The following is a 15,000-nucleotide window of genomic DNA, read 5'->3' as shown; positions in this document are numbered from 1 at the left end:
GTGTTTGTGTGTGTGTGTGTGTGTGTGTGTGTGTGTGTGTTGTGTGTGTGTGTGTTTGTGTGTGTGTGTGTGTGTGTGTGTGTGTGTGTGTTTGTGTGGGTGTGTGTGTGCATGTGCGTGTGCTTGTGTGTGTGTCTATGAGTGTGTATGTTTGTAGCTGTCACCAGAGTAATCAGCCCTCCTTCCTCCCTATTGGAAACTGTTTAGAGGGAGCTGCAGGGGGGGGGGGGGGGGGGGGGGGGGGGCATTCTGTTGTAGAACACCATGTCAGTGTTCTTCATGTTCTTTTTCCCTGTCTTCCACTCATTCTTCAGCGCTCGGTCGGCATGCCCTCTGTCTCCTAACGGAAACGCTCGCCGGTTCAGGATTTGTGGGCCCCCCGGCACCTTCAGGGCGCATCTGTTTATTCCCCCCCCCCCTCCCCTGACTCTGCGCGGTAATAACTCGCACAAAGTCATAACACAAATGATAAACACGTCTTCCTCAAGCGTGACGCGCAGGAATAACAAGGTGGAATATGTGCCAGTGATTTAGTGGCGGCTGGGGTCTTAAATCTCCTCTGTTCCTGTTGCTCCCTTTCTTTCTTTCTTTCTTGCTTTCATTCATTCATTCATTCATTAATTCTCTTTCTTTTTCCTCTCCTCCTTTCTCCTTCCATCTCTACCTTAGTGTCTTTTGTTGCTGGCGAACTCTCTCACAGTTGTGTTACACAGGTGGTGGGAACTTGCCTCACACACACAGATACATACACACACACACACACACACACACACGCAAGCGCACACACACACACGCAATGAACACCCTCTCCCATAAGGCTGGTAGCTCTTGACCCCACCTTAACCCCTGGGATGGCCTAGATGCTTTATGCTGTCTGTGCATTGGGGCCCATCTGCTCTGGGGCCTCTCTTTTTCCACGGGCCCCGTGCTTGACAGGAGAGATGTCTTCATAAAAACGACTCCGAGACCAGAGTCGGCCGCGGCCGTGGTGCTCTACTCCTCTTTGTCCTCCTCCTCCTCCTCATGCACGGCAACCATCCATCACTCACCTCCATCACGCCCCTGTCGGCCCCGTCTGCTGCACCGGACACGCACCCGCAATTACAATCACATGTTCATCCAGGAACCTCAGCGCCCATAAATAAGATGTCACGGCCCTCACCGGCCACATGTGCTACTGAGGAATCACTTGGAAAACTTGGGGGAGGAACGTGTGTGTGTGTGTGTGTGTGTGTGTGTGTGTGTGTGTGTGTGTGTGTGTGTGTGTGGGTGTGTGTGTGTGTGTGTGTATAAGTGTGAAGGCCTAACTGTGCTAGGAAAGAGGGAGCGCACCTGTGTTTATGTATCTGAAGAAGGATTGGTGGGAAGGTGTGAATGTGAGGGTGGGCAGTATGAAGCGACAGTGGCAAAATTCCCAGCATGCAGCATTCCCCTCCCTCCTCCCAGCCAGAATCATCCGCAGCTCTTGTGACGGGTCTTCTCACTTCACCACGAAACACAAACACGTATGGTTTGGCCAAAAATGCCAAGTGGAGGTTAACTAGCTCGGTAATAAGATCGAAATAGGACATTTGGCCCTGACTGCCACGGTGATAAATGGTAAATAGGGCTGCGGAGGCGAGGGCAACGTGCTACACTGTATATCATCAGTATTGTTTTGTTTTTGTCCGCTGATAAATGAAGCAGGTCCTCCACTCGATGGGATTTATGTCCAGAGTCAGGGTGGTTTAGGGCCCGGGCCAAATGACTATTCAAATTAATAGTGATTTAATACTGCTGCAAGACATTAGGCCGTCCGCTTTTCCAAAAGGCCATTTAATTAGGCTGATGAGGGCGGAGAGATGGGGTTTCGGTTCAGGATGGGGGGAGAGTTTTATGGGCCGGCTAATCAAAATAATGCCCCTTTTATGGCTTTAGGAAGGCATCTCTCACCAGCAACCCCTGACCGCACGTGGGGGCGAGCGCCGGGTTTTGCCCCTGCTAATCAGGCAACTGGAAGCAGTTTTGGTTGCACTGAAGCATGGCGGCCATTTTGGATCCGGCGTTTTTTTTGGGCCGTCAGTTGCCCATTCATTCATCCTCTGTAGCGATTGGCCTCACCTGGGCCAGGCGGAGCAGCCACTCATCATGGAAGCTGAACAAGGGGGAAGCAATGCCTGAGAGGCTCGCAAGGTTTTTGGCAGTGGCCATCCCTTAGCGTGAGACAGCGTGTGTGCAGATGCTAAATACGATGACTTTAGTTATGCGAAGCCCCTGGTCTCTGAGTGTGTTTGCTGTGTGGGTTTCCCTGCACTTAGCCAGGGGGGAGGAAACTGAAATCGAGCACTAGAAGCCTTTTAAGCCGTGGCCTCGCAATGAAGAACACATTGATGGCTTCATCTCATGCTCTCTGTGGAAATAGTGCACTGATTGTTTCAACTCTGTTACATTTTTTGGCATCTCTGGAACACTATCTCAGCAGTTCACCCAAGTTTCAATTTCTCACCCAGATGTTGGAGGAATCCTTATGATCCATGCCAGCCGTCCATTCATGTAATGTGAATTCTATTATATTCATATGGAAAAAGGTCGTATATAGCTGAGTGCTTCTTCATTAATGTCCATGACAATGTGATGTATATGCATTTGTGTGTACGACCGTCAAGGACCGTGTGTGTTGAGGGTGTGTGACATATGAGGTTTGTTAGCATGTGTATTCGCCTGCGCTAGGTGTGTGCACTGTGCATGACTGAGTGTGAGTTAGCATGAGAGCCTGCGCCTGCTGTGATTTATAGACATTGTAGTTTCCCCCTCGGATGCCTCTTCAGATAATATAAACGTCCTCTCAGAGGATCAGCCTAGGAGGAAGGAGGGGATGACCACGACCCCCGGCCTCCCCCATACCCCCCACATCTTTCCCTTCCCATGGTAGTCATGGTGACGCCCCTTCACCCCCCGAGTGCCAGTGGCTGGCGTTAATCTCTGCTCTGTTTATTCACTGGCAACGGTTGCCACTGCATGCCATTCCCTTATATGTCCGGAAGGAAGAAGCAAGAGAAAAAAAAACTAATGTGCAAGTTCAGCCATCATCTGTGCTTGGATACACATATTTCTCCATGATATAATAATGATAACAACGCACACATGAGGTCCTCTTTTTCCTCAAATTTGCCAAAGCTGCCAGCCCATCTTGTCTTAAGTTTTTGTTTGCAATTTACGGTATGATAGCGTCAGCCCTGTGAGAGTTTTACAACCACTGTGTGGAAATCGTTCTCCCTTGCACTGATTTTAAATGACAGTATAGCAACCCTAGATAATTAGCAGTAGTTTCTGTAGGCTTGGAGTGTCTCATTGTTTTAGCAGCTATTGAACAATGCACTTGTTTTGGCTGGTGCCCACAAGCCAGGGGGTGGTGGTATTCTAGCTCTGCACTTGAGAGTTAAGCAACAGCTTTCTCTCACGGCTAGCTTGTAGCAGAAAGGGGGAATGGCGTGACACCAGAGAAATACATTATTTATTCTAAACGTATGCCAACGCTCCGGAGATGGCATGATAGCACGTTTCTGACGGCTAAAAGGTTTACAGTAGAAGATGGTAGCTCGGTGTGTGATTGCACAGTGTGCAGGGATGAGCTATTGTGTCAGGCTGTGTCTGTGCTTCTCATCGGAGTGCACCTACATCCTTCACCTCTACCATTCCCTCCCATCCATCTTGGTCAAAGCCAGGTATGTGAGCTCCAGTAATATTTCTCTATAGGTACCTCTTACGGTGTGTGTGTATGTGTGTGTGTGTGTGTGTAAGTGCTTACAGCTCCAGTGCTCTGGTTGAGGCAGGGGAGGAGGCCGTCTCTGTTTCCCCCTGCGTGGCTCTTAGCGAGCGCGAAGAGGAATAACACGCAAGGTGTCGGGAGACGGAGGGATACTCACGTCAGACGGCTGGGGCACTTTGATTAATTGAGCGATTAAAGTTTGAAGTCCACATCAGCACTTTGTGCGGGTCACAGCGCCATTAGCCGGAGCGAATGGGAGAATCCAGATGTTTAGCTCAGATAATTGTACCGAAAACATAGCATCGGAATTCCACGGCAATAGGACTTTATTCTCCGAGTGGTGTTTATTTTCGGAATGGAGTTATTACTAAAGGGACTTAAATCATGGAACAAAAACATCACTCTCACTTGCTTTCCCGCTCTCGCCCTGTTGAACATAGAAATGCTTTTAATTGAAAAACGTCCTGAGAGAGTCCACCCTTACCTACCTTTCACTGTGTTGTACATTTATCCACTACATAAAGTATGGCACCGTGTTATAATTGAAAAGAAATTGTAATTATTTAGGTTAGTTTAGATGATAGTGGTTCTCTCTCACACACAGATTTTGACTGTTGGAACTGAACCATCCATTCAGGAAGTTCTCTTTGCCAAAGTCTCTAGCCAAAGAATGTAAAGCATTCTCTCTGTATACAGTTATTTCTGTATAGGGCATGGGGGTCTCAGTGAGCACATCGCCTGGCGCTCTGCATTTGAACCTCACACCACTCACTCGGCGTGCGCTGTCATCGGGACTGCTTAGTTTTAAGCCGTTGCGAATGACTACAGTCCTGCTATTACCATAAATATGGCTCCTCTTTGGATCCGAGGAGTGCAGTTAGTGTCCCACTCTGACAGGATATGGTCCCTATCATATATACAGAACCCTCTCAGAGCTTGGTCTTTGGCCCATAACTCAGAAGATGCCTCTGATATAGAGGACATATTAAACCCTATCCTGACTTTCATGTTCCACTCGTCTGCAGTGCTATAAAGCCCAGCTGGATGAAACACATATGTGTGTGTGTGTGTGTGTGTGTGTGTGTGTGTGTGTGTGTGTGTGTGTGTGTGTGTGTGTGGGTGCGTGATTGTGTGATTGTGTGATTGTGATACGCAATATATTTCAGTCTATGTCTGCGTGTGTGTGCACGCACAAGTGTGTGTGTGCATATTTGTGTCTTTCCGTCTGACACAGGGTGAGTTATAGCGTCCCGGCGCATGACTAGCGCTAGTGGCATGACGCGATGGCTAGCCGCCCCTGTCCTAATGGTCTGATCCGGGTAAAAATTACCGCCATTACAAAAGAATCTCGCTGATGACAGGAAGAGAGCAGGGGGTTGTGGGTATTGCGGTCCAGCGGTATGTGAGCCATTACGGCGTGCACCTGCCCTCTCTGCCCCCCGCTTTGTGACTGTAAGTGTGCGTAAGTATGTGTGTGTGTTTTCTCCAGTGGGCGCTCTGTGTATGCGGTTGTGCTTGACTGGGTTGTATCTGGTGCGGATTAGAGTAACGACTTACCGTAGCTCTAACCCTCCTCCTCTTCCCATTCATCCCCTCAGGCAGCAAGCCCTGTTGGCAGCCATTAGCGAAAAAGACGCGAACATCGCCCTGCTGGAGCTCTCTGCCTCCAAAAAGAAGAAGACCCAGGAGGAGGTGATGGCCCTGAAGAGAGAGAAGGACCGCCTCATGCATCAACTGAAGCAGCAGGTATGCCTTTCCCCTTGGGTGACGCATGTCGCCAATCAAACCCGTCAGGCCAATCACACTGTGTGTTTGGCAGGGCTTGCATGATTTGGAAAACATTCCAGTGAGTCAACAAGGTGGGCAGATAGAGGAGACAGATTCAAGTCAGTGAACCATCATTTTCATCATGAGGGCCCGGGGTTAGCTATCAGCTATCACAGTGCAGCCTGCATTCCCAGTGTATCCCATTACACGTGATGCTGCAGCGGGGAAGAGAGACCTTTGCATTCCTCCCGCTGATTCAGCTCGGCCTATTAAATCACCTAAACCACATCAAGCCACACTGCTAAAGGCTAGGGTTAGCGATAGCCCAGAGTGGGACGGGCCGCCTGACTCAGACGGGATTCTGGGAAGCCACAGGGGCGGAGAAGAAGAAGTCAAGACGGGATGCTTTCGCTGTTCGCTCACGACCTCGTAAACACAAACAGTAGTTTGGTGGAGGGGCCATGCTGGCATTTCGGGGAAGGGGTGGGGGTGAGGTGGGGTCATTATCCATTTACCGCTTTGGCCCACGTCACTGTTTCCTGATCAGTAAAAAACGGTTCAGTGACAGGACACCGTGGGAGTCTGGTTGTGTTAATGATGACGATGGCCAGAGGAAGACTAAGAGGGGGCACGGTGCGGTGGGGGTGGGGGCGGGGTGCGTGTGTGTACTAACTCTCACACATTGAACCGTATACACAATCAGGTCATACCTACTCATCATGGACATATGCTAACCCTCTCAAGCAGAAATGCAGATGTTTGCACAGACACCCACAGACTCAACCTTCACCATGACTGTTATATAAAGCATACATCAGGCAAACTATAACATAAACTGACATAGGCATATGGGACATGGAACTCTCATTCACCCTTCTCGATACAAATTAATGTGGATGTACACTCACAATCACTCACAGGCAGGCAATCACACACACATACACACACGTGCACTCGAACCCACTGCACACACACACACACTCGTATACACCGCACACACACATACACACACACAAACACACACTCGCATACACCACACACACACGCACACACACACACACACACACACACACACACACACACACACACACACACACACACACACACACACACACATATGCGCACAGACACACTCATCCACAAAGGCACAAGGACATGAAATCAAATGTTGAGTGGCACATATGGTGTCTTGTATCATTAAAACCTCAAGTGTAACAGAATGCACATTATTGTGGCTTTCATATCATGTCTTGTTGTGTACTGCTCTTAACAAGCAGAGTGCACAATCACACAGGCATTCGTATTGGGCAAACTCAAACATTATTGAAGACAGATGGAAAAATCATCTCTTACACTCATACATCATGTCTATATACACTCATCAAACATATGTACCTACACATAAACACGCAAACATACCCAAACCCTCAATCAGGTTCTAAAGTTCATGGAAAATGTTCCTTCTTTTACTTTTCTCGCTTTACCCGTCTTTCTCTGTCTCTATTGCTTTCTCACTTTCACACACACACACACACACACACACACACACAAATACCTCATTTGCACATTCGTGACTGTATATTCCCAGCATCCGTACACAAACTCTAACTCACCCTTACCCAGACAAGAGGGCGTCTTCTGGCTTACAGTACAACCTCTTCAGAACCCTCCTGCCGCAGGTACATGTAAGCTCACACACACATACAAATGCTTCATCAAAAAGTGGATAAACACACACACACACACTCTCTCGGCACACAGATGCTTCTTCCTCGAGCACAAGGCATACGCACACCCTGACACATTCCCCAGACCTCCTCTCCATGGAGGACGGGCGGCGAGTCCATAGGGATTAAAGTGGAACGGAATCTTTGTGGGATGTGGAAAATCTCTCTGTCTGTCTGAAGGAATGATGGCTGCCCGTCTTTTTGTTCTCCAAATAGCAACCCCCCCCCCCCCCCCCCCTCTCCATGTCTTATGTGCTCGAGGGGGTTTTGAGAAGGTCATGAAACTAGCAGTTTGACCGTTGATCTGGTAGACTAGAGTATCTTTTTGGGTTTGGATATGGAGTTGGTACTTATGATGAGTCACAGGATAAAAGGCACCTGCACAAGTGCATATGAATATACATTTACTATACATTTACTCCCACATCCACTCGCTCTCTATATAGGCACAGAGAGAGAGAGAGAGAGAGAGAGAGAGAGAGAGAGAGAGAGAAAGAGAGAGAAGAGGTTTAGACTGTTGTTTTGATGGCCATTAGACTAGGTGTTGAAAGAGGCCCTGACTAGAGCTGTGTTACAACTCAAGGTCAACCACCAGAGATTGTTATCACCACAGCCGTCATCACACACACACACAAACTACACACACACACACACACACACACACACACACACACACACACACTCACACACACAAACACAGAGACAGTACATACACACACACACACACACACACACACACACACACACACAGAGACAGTACATACACACAAAAGAAGACACACACACACACTCGCACACACTTTTTCTCCATCCTTCCTTTTCCAGCATCTGTATTTTACCTTGCCTGTGAGTTTGGCCTTGTCAACCACACCACTTATCCCCGAGCTGCAGTGATTTACCCGACTTCAAAGGTAGCCAGTGGCTGCCTCTGATAAGAGTGATCCTGGAGAATAATGGCCGGTATGAGCTTATGCTATGTCATTTCTCTCCCATCCAGCCCCAGGGATGATCACTCTCCTCACCTCGTAAATCTGCACATTCGCAGAAAAGTCTTGCTTGTGCGTCTTTTGGCTTATATTGACTACCGTGTATTGTGTGTGTGTGTGTGTGTGTGTGTGTGTGTGTGTGTGTGTGTGTGTGTGTGTGTGTGTGTGTGTGTGTGTGTGTGTGTGTGTGTGCAAGTCTTTCTAGCATTGGTTTGATATCTGGATGCATGCCTTGCTGATGATGCCTGTCTGCTCTCTGTTTTGGCTTGGTGGAGTAGTGCCTGAAGAGATAGATAGATAGACAGACAGACGAAGGCAAGCAGGAAAAGAAGGGAGAAAGAGAGAGAAATCTGGCCTTGAGCAAGAACATTACACTAGGGCACAGAACACAAGCATGTAAATCAGCACACACACACACACACACAGACACACACACACACACACCTAAAAAATGTTGATTCCCTGAGGAAAGAAAGGTTCACACACATGTGGTGGCTCAGGTCGGTGTTGCCGGGCTACCTGTGGAGTGGGCCGGCATAAATCAGTCTGGAAGTGGGAATTCCGTGACCGGATCTTCGCCGGTGATGAATTGCGGCTGGCACGGCGCACTTTGATGTCGGGGAGCAGGAGGATGGTAGCGCTGCTCCTGAGGGGGGCCATGTCTCATCCAGCGGATCAGGACAGCGTGTTTTGTAACAGTATCTGTGTGCTCGGGGCTCGGGGCTCAGACTGTGTGCCTGTCATGGAGGAGCAGAATGGAAGAAAGGTGCTGTGGGCTGTCATCCTCAAGGCCCAAACTATCCATCTCTCTTTCTCAGTCTCTCTATCTCTCTCTCCCTCTCTCTCTCTCTCGCTCTCTCTCTCTGTCCCCTTCCCCTCTTCCCTCCATCGTCTACAAGCTACAGTATGTGCATGTGAATGATTAACAGTTTGGAGCAATGGCGGTAGTTTTACCTAAGTGTTTTCAGAGAGATAGCACAGAGTACAATGAAATTGAGAAACAATCCTGATAGTGCATTGACACATTCAAAAATAGAAAGAGCGCAAACTAAACTAAATAAAAGAGCACAATATATACATTGCAGTTACGTACAAACATGCAGTTGGAATCTAGACACCTGTGGGGCGTCCTATCAATGTAACTGTTAGTGTCCCAAACAGTCAGAGTCAGTGTTTGGCAGTGTTTGCGGAAGCCTCTCCTGTCCTCATGTCTTCTGTCTTCTTCATGGAAGCTCCAGAGCTGGCTGAGGTTGGCCGCGCGCTGCCAGGCCTGTGAGAGGCACAGGTGTCTGGGTTGGCCAGACAGCTCCAGATGTGTTGGCATGGGGAGGGTGAGGATGGTGTGCCATATAGGCTGCGCTGTAGCCGTCTGCCCTCCAGCGGTGTGGAAACGAAAGCGATTGCCCCAGTGTCAGAAAACAGACCAAACACACACATGCATACACTGATCATATATCTATATATACATATACACAGGTATGTATATATGTGTAGGTAGGAATGTCTGTGAAGTGGCGGTGTGGCTCTGTGTGTATATATTACTGTGTGTCTGTATATGCATATGTGTGTGTTTACATGCATCTGTGTGAGAAAAAGAGAGCGAAAGCATGTGTGTTTTGCGAGGATAGGGGGGGTCGTTAAAAAGGTGTTTACCCAGTGCTCACAGTAATTAACACTAATTAGGGTTGCATTCCTCCGCTCACACAGGGGGGGCAGTGAGGATGGTCAGGCCTTTAGCAGATGAGAGACTCATGAGACTCACACATGTAGACACGAACACACATACACACAAACACACACACACACACACTCTCGCTCTCTCTCTCACACACACACACACACACACACACACGCATATACACACAGAGATATGCACACTCATTCACTTACACTCATGATAACACCCGGCTACAAAAACTCTCTTTGCTTCCATTACTGCTCAACCAGGGGAAAATCCCTCCAGTGCCCCGGTCACCATAGATCATGGTCGGAGCACGCGGTGAAGCCCACACACACAGCGTCCAACAAAGTGTCACAAATAGCTAAGTAATGCGGAATAAAGTGCCCAAGCCACACTGTTATCTGCACTCTCGATTTCTCTCAGCTCTGAGCCAGGTGCAGACGTCCTGGGGAAAAACACACACACACACACACACACACACACACACACACACACACACACACGCATGGGGAATGAGGATTTCAGAGCTGCAGTCACGGTGTTGTTTCCATTCATTAAAACGAGTGCATGTAAAAATTATATATGACCATAACCCTCTAGCTCAGTGCTATTGGATCAACCACCACCGTTTAAACACACCCAAGGGCTGGGAAAAGATGGGAAGGAAGGAGATGAAAGATGGAGAAAGAGAGAAAGAGAGAGAGAGAGAGAGAGAGAGAGAGAGAAAGACAGAGAGAGAGAGCGAGACCGAGAGAAAGAGAAAGAGAGAGAGATGCAACAAGTGTCAGGTTTATTTATCCTTCTTGAGCATGATTGAGCGTGTATGACAGCATTTCATCAGCACTTCTGCCCAAGCTGTCTAATCCATGGCACCTCATTTAAGGAGGTGTAACACACTCACACACACACTTACACACACTCACACTCACTCTCACACACACACACACACTCACTCACACACACTCACACACACTCACATGCTTATACGAGCATAAACTCACACACTCAGGGTAACATACTGACATGTACTAAGAAAGTAGCCCAATTACTTACTCAGAATAGCAGTCATACACACACACGCCTCGGCCAGGTGTGTGTGCCTCTGGGGCCGTGTTTGTGTTTGTGTTTGTGTTTGTGGTAGCAGTGAAGATTTAGGTGCTGTTTTGGTACCTTGATGAAAATTGGCCAGTATCACAGGAGCTTAGTTTGAAACTCCACAGTGGGTGCACTGTAGCAGCTGCAACCCCCACACACACACACACTTGTTGTATGTAAGCACAGATAACACATACACACACATGTAGTCTGTCTCTCAAACACACGCACACACACACACACACATGCGCAGTCAGACACTCCTAGGGAGAGAGACAAGGGTTGGTTCAGAATGCCTCACTCTTACTGGACACATCACCACACTAGACTCCCACACCTACACAGGAAGAACACCCTCTCTCCCTCTCCCCTCTGTCTTGCTGTGCTTACACACAGACTCCTACATCACTGTGATCTCACACACAAAGAAGCGCGCACACACACACACACTAACGCCCACAAACACTCATTTGGGGCTTGATGTGTGGTATTAATAGAGCAGTATTTTGTCTTGTGGTCGGCCAGATGAAGATGGATTACGGCGTGCTGGCCTCGAGCAGCCGGAATGTACAGAGGAGTAGAAGGAGGAGGAGGAGTGTTTGTGGAGGAAGAGGCAGTATTTTATGTGTTTCACATCCACCAGAGAAAATGATCCCAGAAGCCCTCAAGTCGGCCACCAAAGGAAACATACTTTACCTGTTCTTCTTTCTCTCTCTCTCTCTCTCTCTCTCTCCCTTGCTCTCTTTAATCTTTCCTTTCTTCACTCTCTCTCTCACACACACTCACACACAGCGCGCTTATGGCCTGTGTGTGTCTTCATGTGGCAATAGCTGTATGCTTCTGTGATGTGTGTATGCGTGTGTGTGTGTGTGTGTGTGTGTGTGTGTGTGTGTGTGTGTGTGTGTGTGTGTGTGTGTGTGTGTGTGCACGCCATGCACTCTATGCCTGCAGGTGTTTGAAACTGCCAGTGTGCAGACAGGATGGCCACACATCCAGCTCTGTCCAGCGCTCATTCATCAGCTGGCCTGCCTCGTGTTTGTGGTTCTGCTCATTAACCCTCTTAACAGAGCGCTCACTTGGAGCCGCTCCCAGCTACCCAGCGCAGCCCTGCACACACGGCACGTACGCGCACACACACACACACACACACACACACACACACACACACATTCTCTCTCTTCGTCTCTCTTTCACACACATATACGCACACACACACACAAACACGCAATACAACAACAGCCTCTAATGGGACCGCTCTACCAACAATGTCCTTGAACATTGCCTGATAAGGTGGACATATTGCAGTAGTAGTACTGCAGTAGTCAGTGCAGGTGTGACTCCATTTTATATAGCCCTTATTACACTGTAACTATACTGTTAAGTGCACTATAACATAGTGTTACATTAAACAGTGATTGGCCAGAGTGTTAAAGTGCTGTTACATAATGAGTGCCTTGAACTTTTTTGTACAATGTCACACACACTATTAGATACCAAATTGTGTATGGTGTTTGCGTTTACTAGTTGATATTAAGACAGAAGTCATTATAGACCATTTGTGATTATGTTTAACTGCTGAAGGCATCCGGACAGTTCTTTGCAACTTTTCTAATTAGGCACAGAAGTTTTCTATTGTTTGGACTGAGCTCATGCTCATCAGCAGGGGTCTCATGATTGTCACTTCTTTCCATTAGGGCACACTTGACGAGCACATGAAAACTGGTCCCAGAACAGGCTTTTGCAGATCTTCTCCAACCAGTGTTAATTATGTGCGTCATCGTCAGACTGGCAGGAAGTTCCATGCTAGCTTGTCATCTCTATAACAACTACTCTCTCATTACTGTAGCAGCACATGTCATCACACCATAGCAGCCATGACACAGTCACCCTGTAACTACACAAAGATGTCAAGGCCTGTCTGTTTCCATCTTTCTCTCTCTCTCTCTCCCTCTCTCTCTCTCTCTCTCTCTCTCTCTCTCTCTCTCTCTCTCTCTCTCTCGCTCTCTCTGTCTCTCTCTCTCTCTCTCGCTCTCTGTCTCTCTCTCTCTCTGTCTCTCTCTCTCTCTCTCCCTCTCTCTCACTCTGTCTCTCTCTGTCTCTCTCTCTCTCTGTCTCTCTGTCTCCCACACTGGCACACACATACACTGATTCATTTCTGTGCTAAAATCCTGCTGTGAGCTTTATAGTAGCTTTTCATCAGGTCTCCCTGCGTCTGTCTCTTGCATTGACACTTGCACACACACACTTGCTCACACACACACACACACACACACACACACACACACATACACACACACACACACACACACACACACACACACACACACACACGAACACGCACGCACACACACACACACACACAAACACACACACACACACACACACACACACACACACACACACACGAACACACACACAAACACACACATACACACACACAAGGTTTGAGACACTCTGCTGCGGTTTCCACTGCTCTCTCGGTGGGCTGAGCCACCACTCCGTTTGGGGTTGCTCCAGGATTCCTCCAGGACTGAGAGGACTTTTCTGCTCCGCTACTCACCATGTCATTTAGCACTTAGCTGTCATGTCCATTCATGCAGTATTAACTTTAATAGTAATCTGAGGTCCCCATTACAGTGTCCAGCGAACATATGGACTCCCTTTTCTCTCAAAATTGACTCTCCTTTCCCTCTCTCCCTCTCTTCCTCCTTTCTCTCTCGCTCTCTGTCTAAGTGGTTTCTTCTTCGACGCGTTCATGCTCCTGAAAAGCTACGCGGAGGAGTAGTGTTTTTCAGTGGTGGCCTGGGTATTGTCATATGTAATAAGGTTTAATGGGAGAGAGTTTAATGGTCACTGGTGGACGGGCTGGCATGGTTGAGGACATGACTGTGAGTGCCGCACATAGCATATCATAGGTGTTTGGTGTGCAGTAAATCTAAGATGGTGTATGAGTTTGCAATAAAGAGCACAAAATGGCTTGTTGTAACGTAATATCATAGCAGTTTTTATTAGAGAGTTACAGCTCCTCCATCGCCCGTGAGAAAGCAGGTTACATAATGGCCGAAACTCTGTTACGCATACATCTTTCTATGACTGAGCAGGTTTTAGGCTCCTATTTTGAAGCATAGCTCGATGATGGCTTGCTGATGGCTTAATGATTAAAGTTAAGCCGTTGATTGCTCTGTGATAAGTGTGTGTGTGTTTGTGTATGTGTGTGAGTACTTATGAGTGTGTGTGTGTGTCACAAGGTTATCTCCCGCTAAAGTATGCTGGCACACACAGAGCGAGCGACCAAGAACTCCCGAGTCGAGCGCATATTTTTGGGCAATTTTAATCAATTTTAATCATTGATAGAGAAAATTACCCCTATTAATCAACCTGAATGCACATACCCACAATGCCGTGCGGCCAGGTCCCGTGCTAAATGAGTGTCCATCACCTTCTCCTCCCCCTGACAGGAATACTTTAATCCAATTACGGCACAATGTTGACTAAAGTGTGACGTCCGACAGCATTATGGTATTTTGGCTGGATGCAGCATCTGGGCTTTGTCATATTTCATCTCAGATTTATTTTTTTGGGTCTCTGCTCTCTCTCCTCCAGAATTCCCCCAGCACACATTAGGCTCAGCTTTAATCAGCCAGTCCGCTGGCGCACCCCATGAACCTCAGGATAGCTTTCATGCTCACTATTGCAGTGCTGATAATGACCTTAGAATGTGTAGTGATGATGATGATGGTGGTGATGATGATTTTCTTCTTCCTCCTCTTTCACAAACTCCTGATTATGATGTTAATGTGAACAGTGATGATGATGATGATGATAATGATGATGATTCTTCATCCTCTTCCTGTTGCACCCCCCCCCCCAACAGACCCAGAGCAGGATGAAGCTCCTTGCTGACAACTACGAAGACGGCCACCTTCATCCCCACCACCCTCATCATCCTCCTCACCACCCTCATCCAGGCCACCACAGAGGCCCACCGCGAGGCCC

The 15,000-nt window shown here is 48.0% G+C and overlaps 1 protein-coding gene across 1 annotated transcript in view; it reads left to right on the top strand.

Annotated features, from left to right (window-relative positions):
• LOC308377852 (ERC protein 2) overlaps positions 1-15,000 on the top strand; it is a gene marked incomplete at both ends in the record, with an annotated part of 197,212 nt that overhangs the window by 175,184 nt on the left and 7,028 nt on the right. The window contains 2 exons of the mRNA XM_080854612.1: positions 5,347-5,494; positions 14,879-15,000. The exon at positions 14,879-15,000 is cut by the window's right edge and continues 49 nt beyond it. Coding sequence (XP_080710738.1) covers positions 5,347-5,494; positions 14,879-15,000 — 270 coding nt within the window. The remainder of the gene's footprint in view (positions 1-5,346; positions 5,495-14,878) is intronic.

Source organism: Sprattus sprattus (assembly GCF_963457725.1).
Source record: "Sprattus sprattus genome assembly, chromosome: 16".
Classification (NCBI taxonomy): domain Eukaryota; kingdom Metazoa; phylum Chordata; class Actinopteri; order Clupeiformes; family Clupeidae; genus Sprattus; species Sprattus sprattus.
The sequence above is the reverse complement of the archived record's forward strand: the minus strand, read 5'-3'. Positions and strand labels throughout refer to the sequence as shown.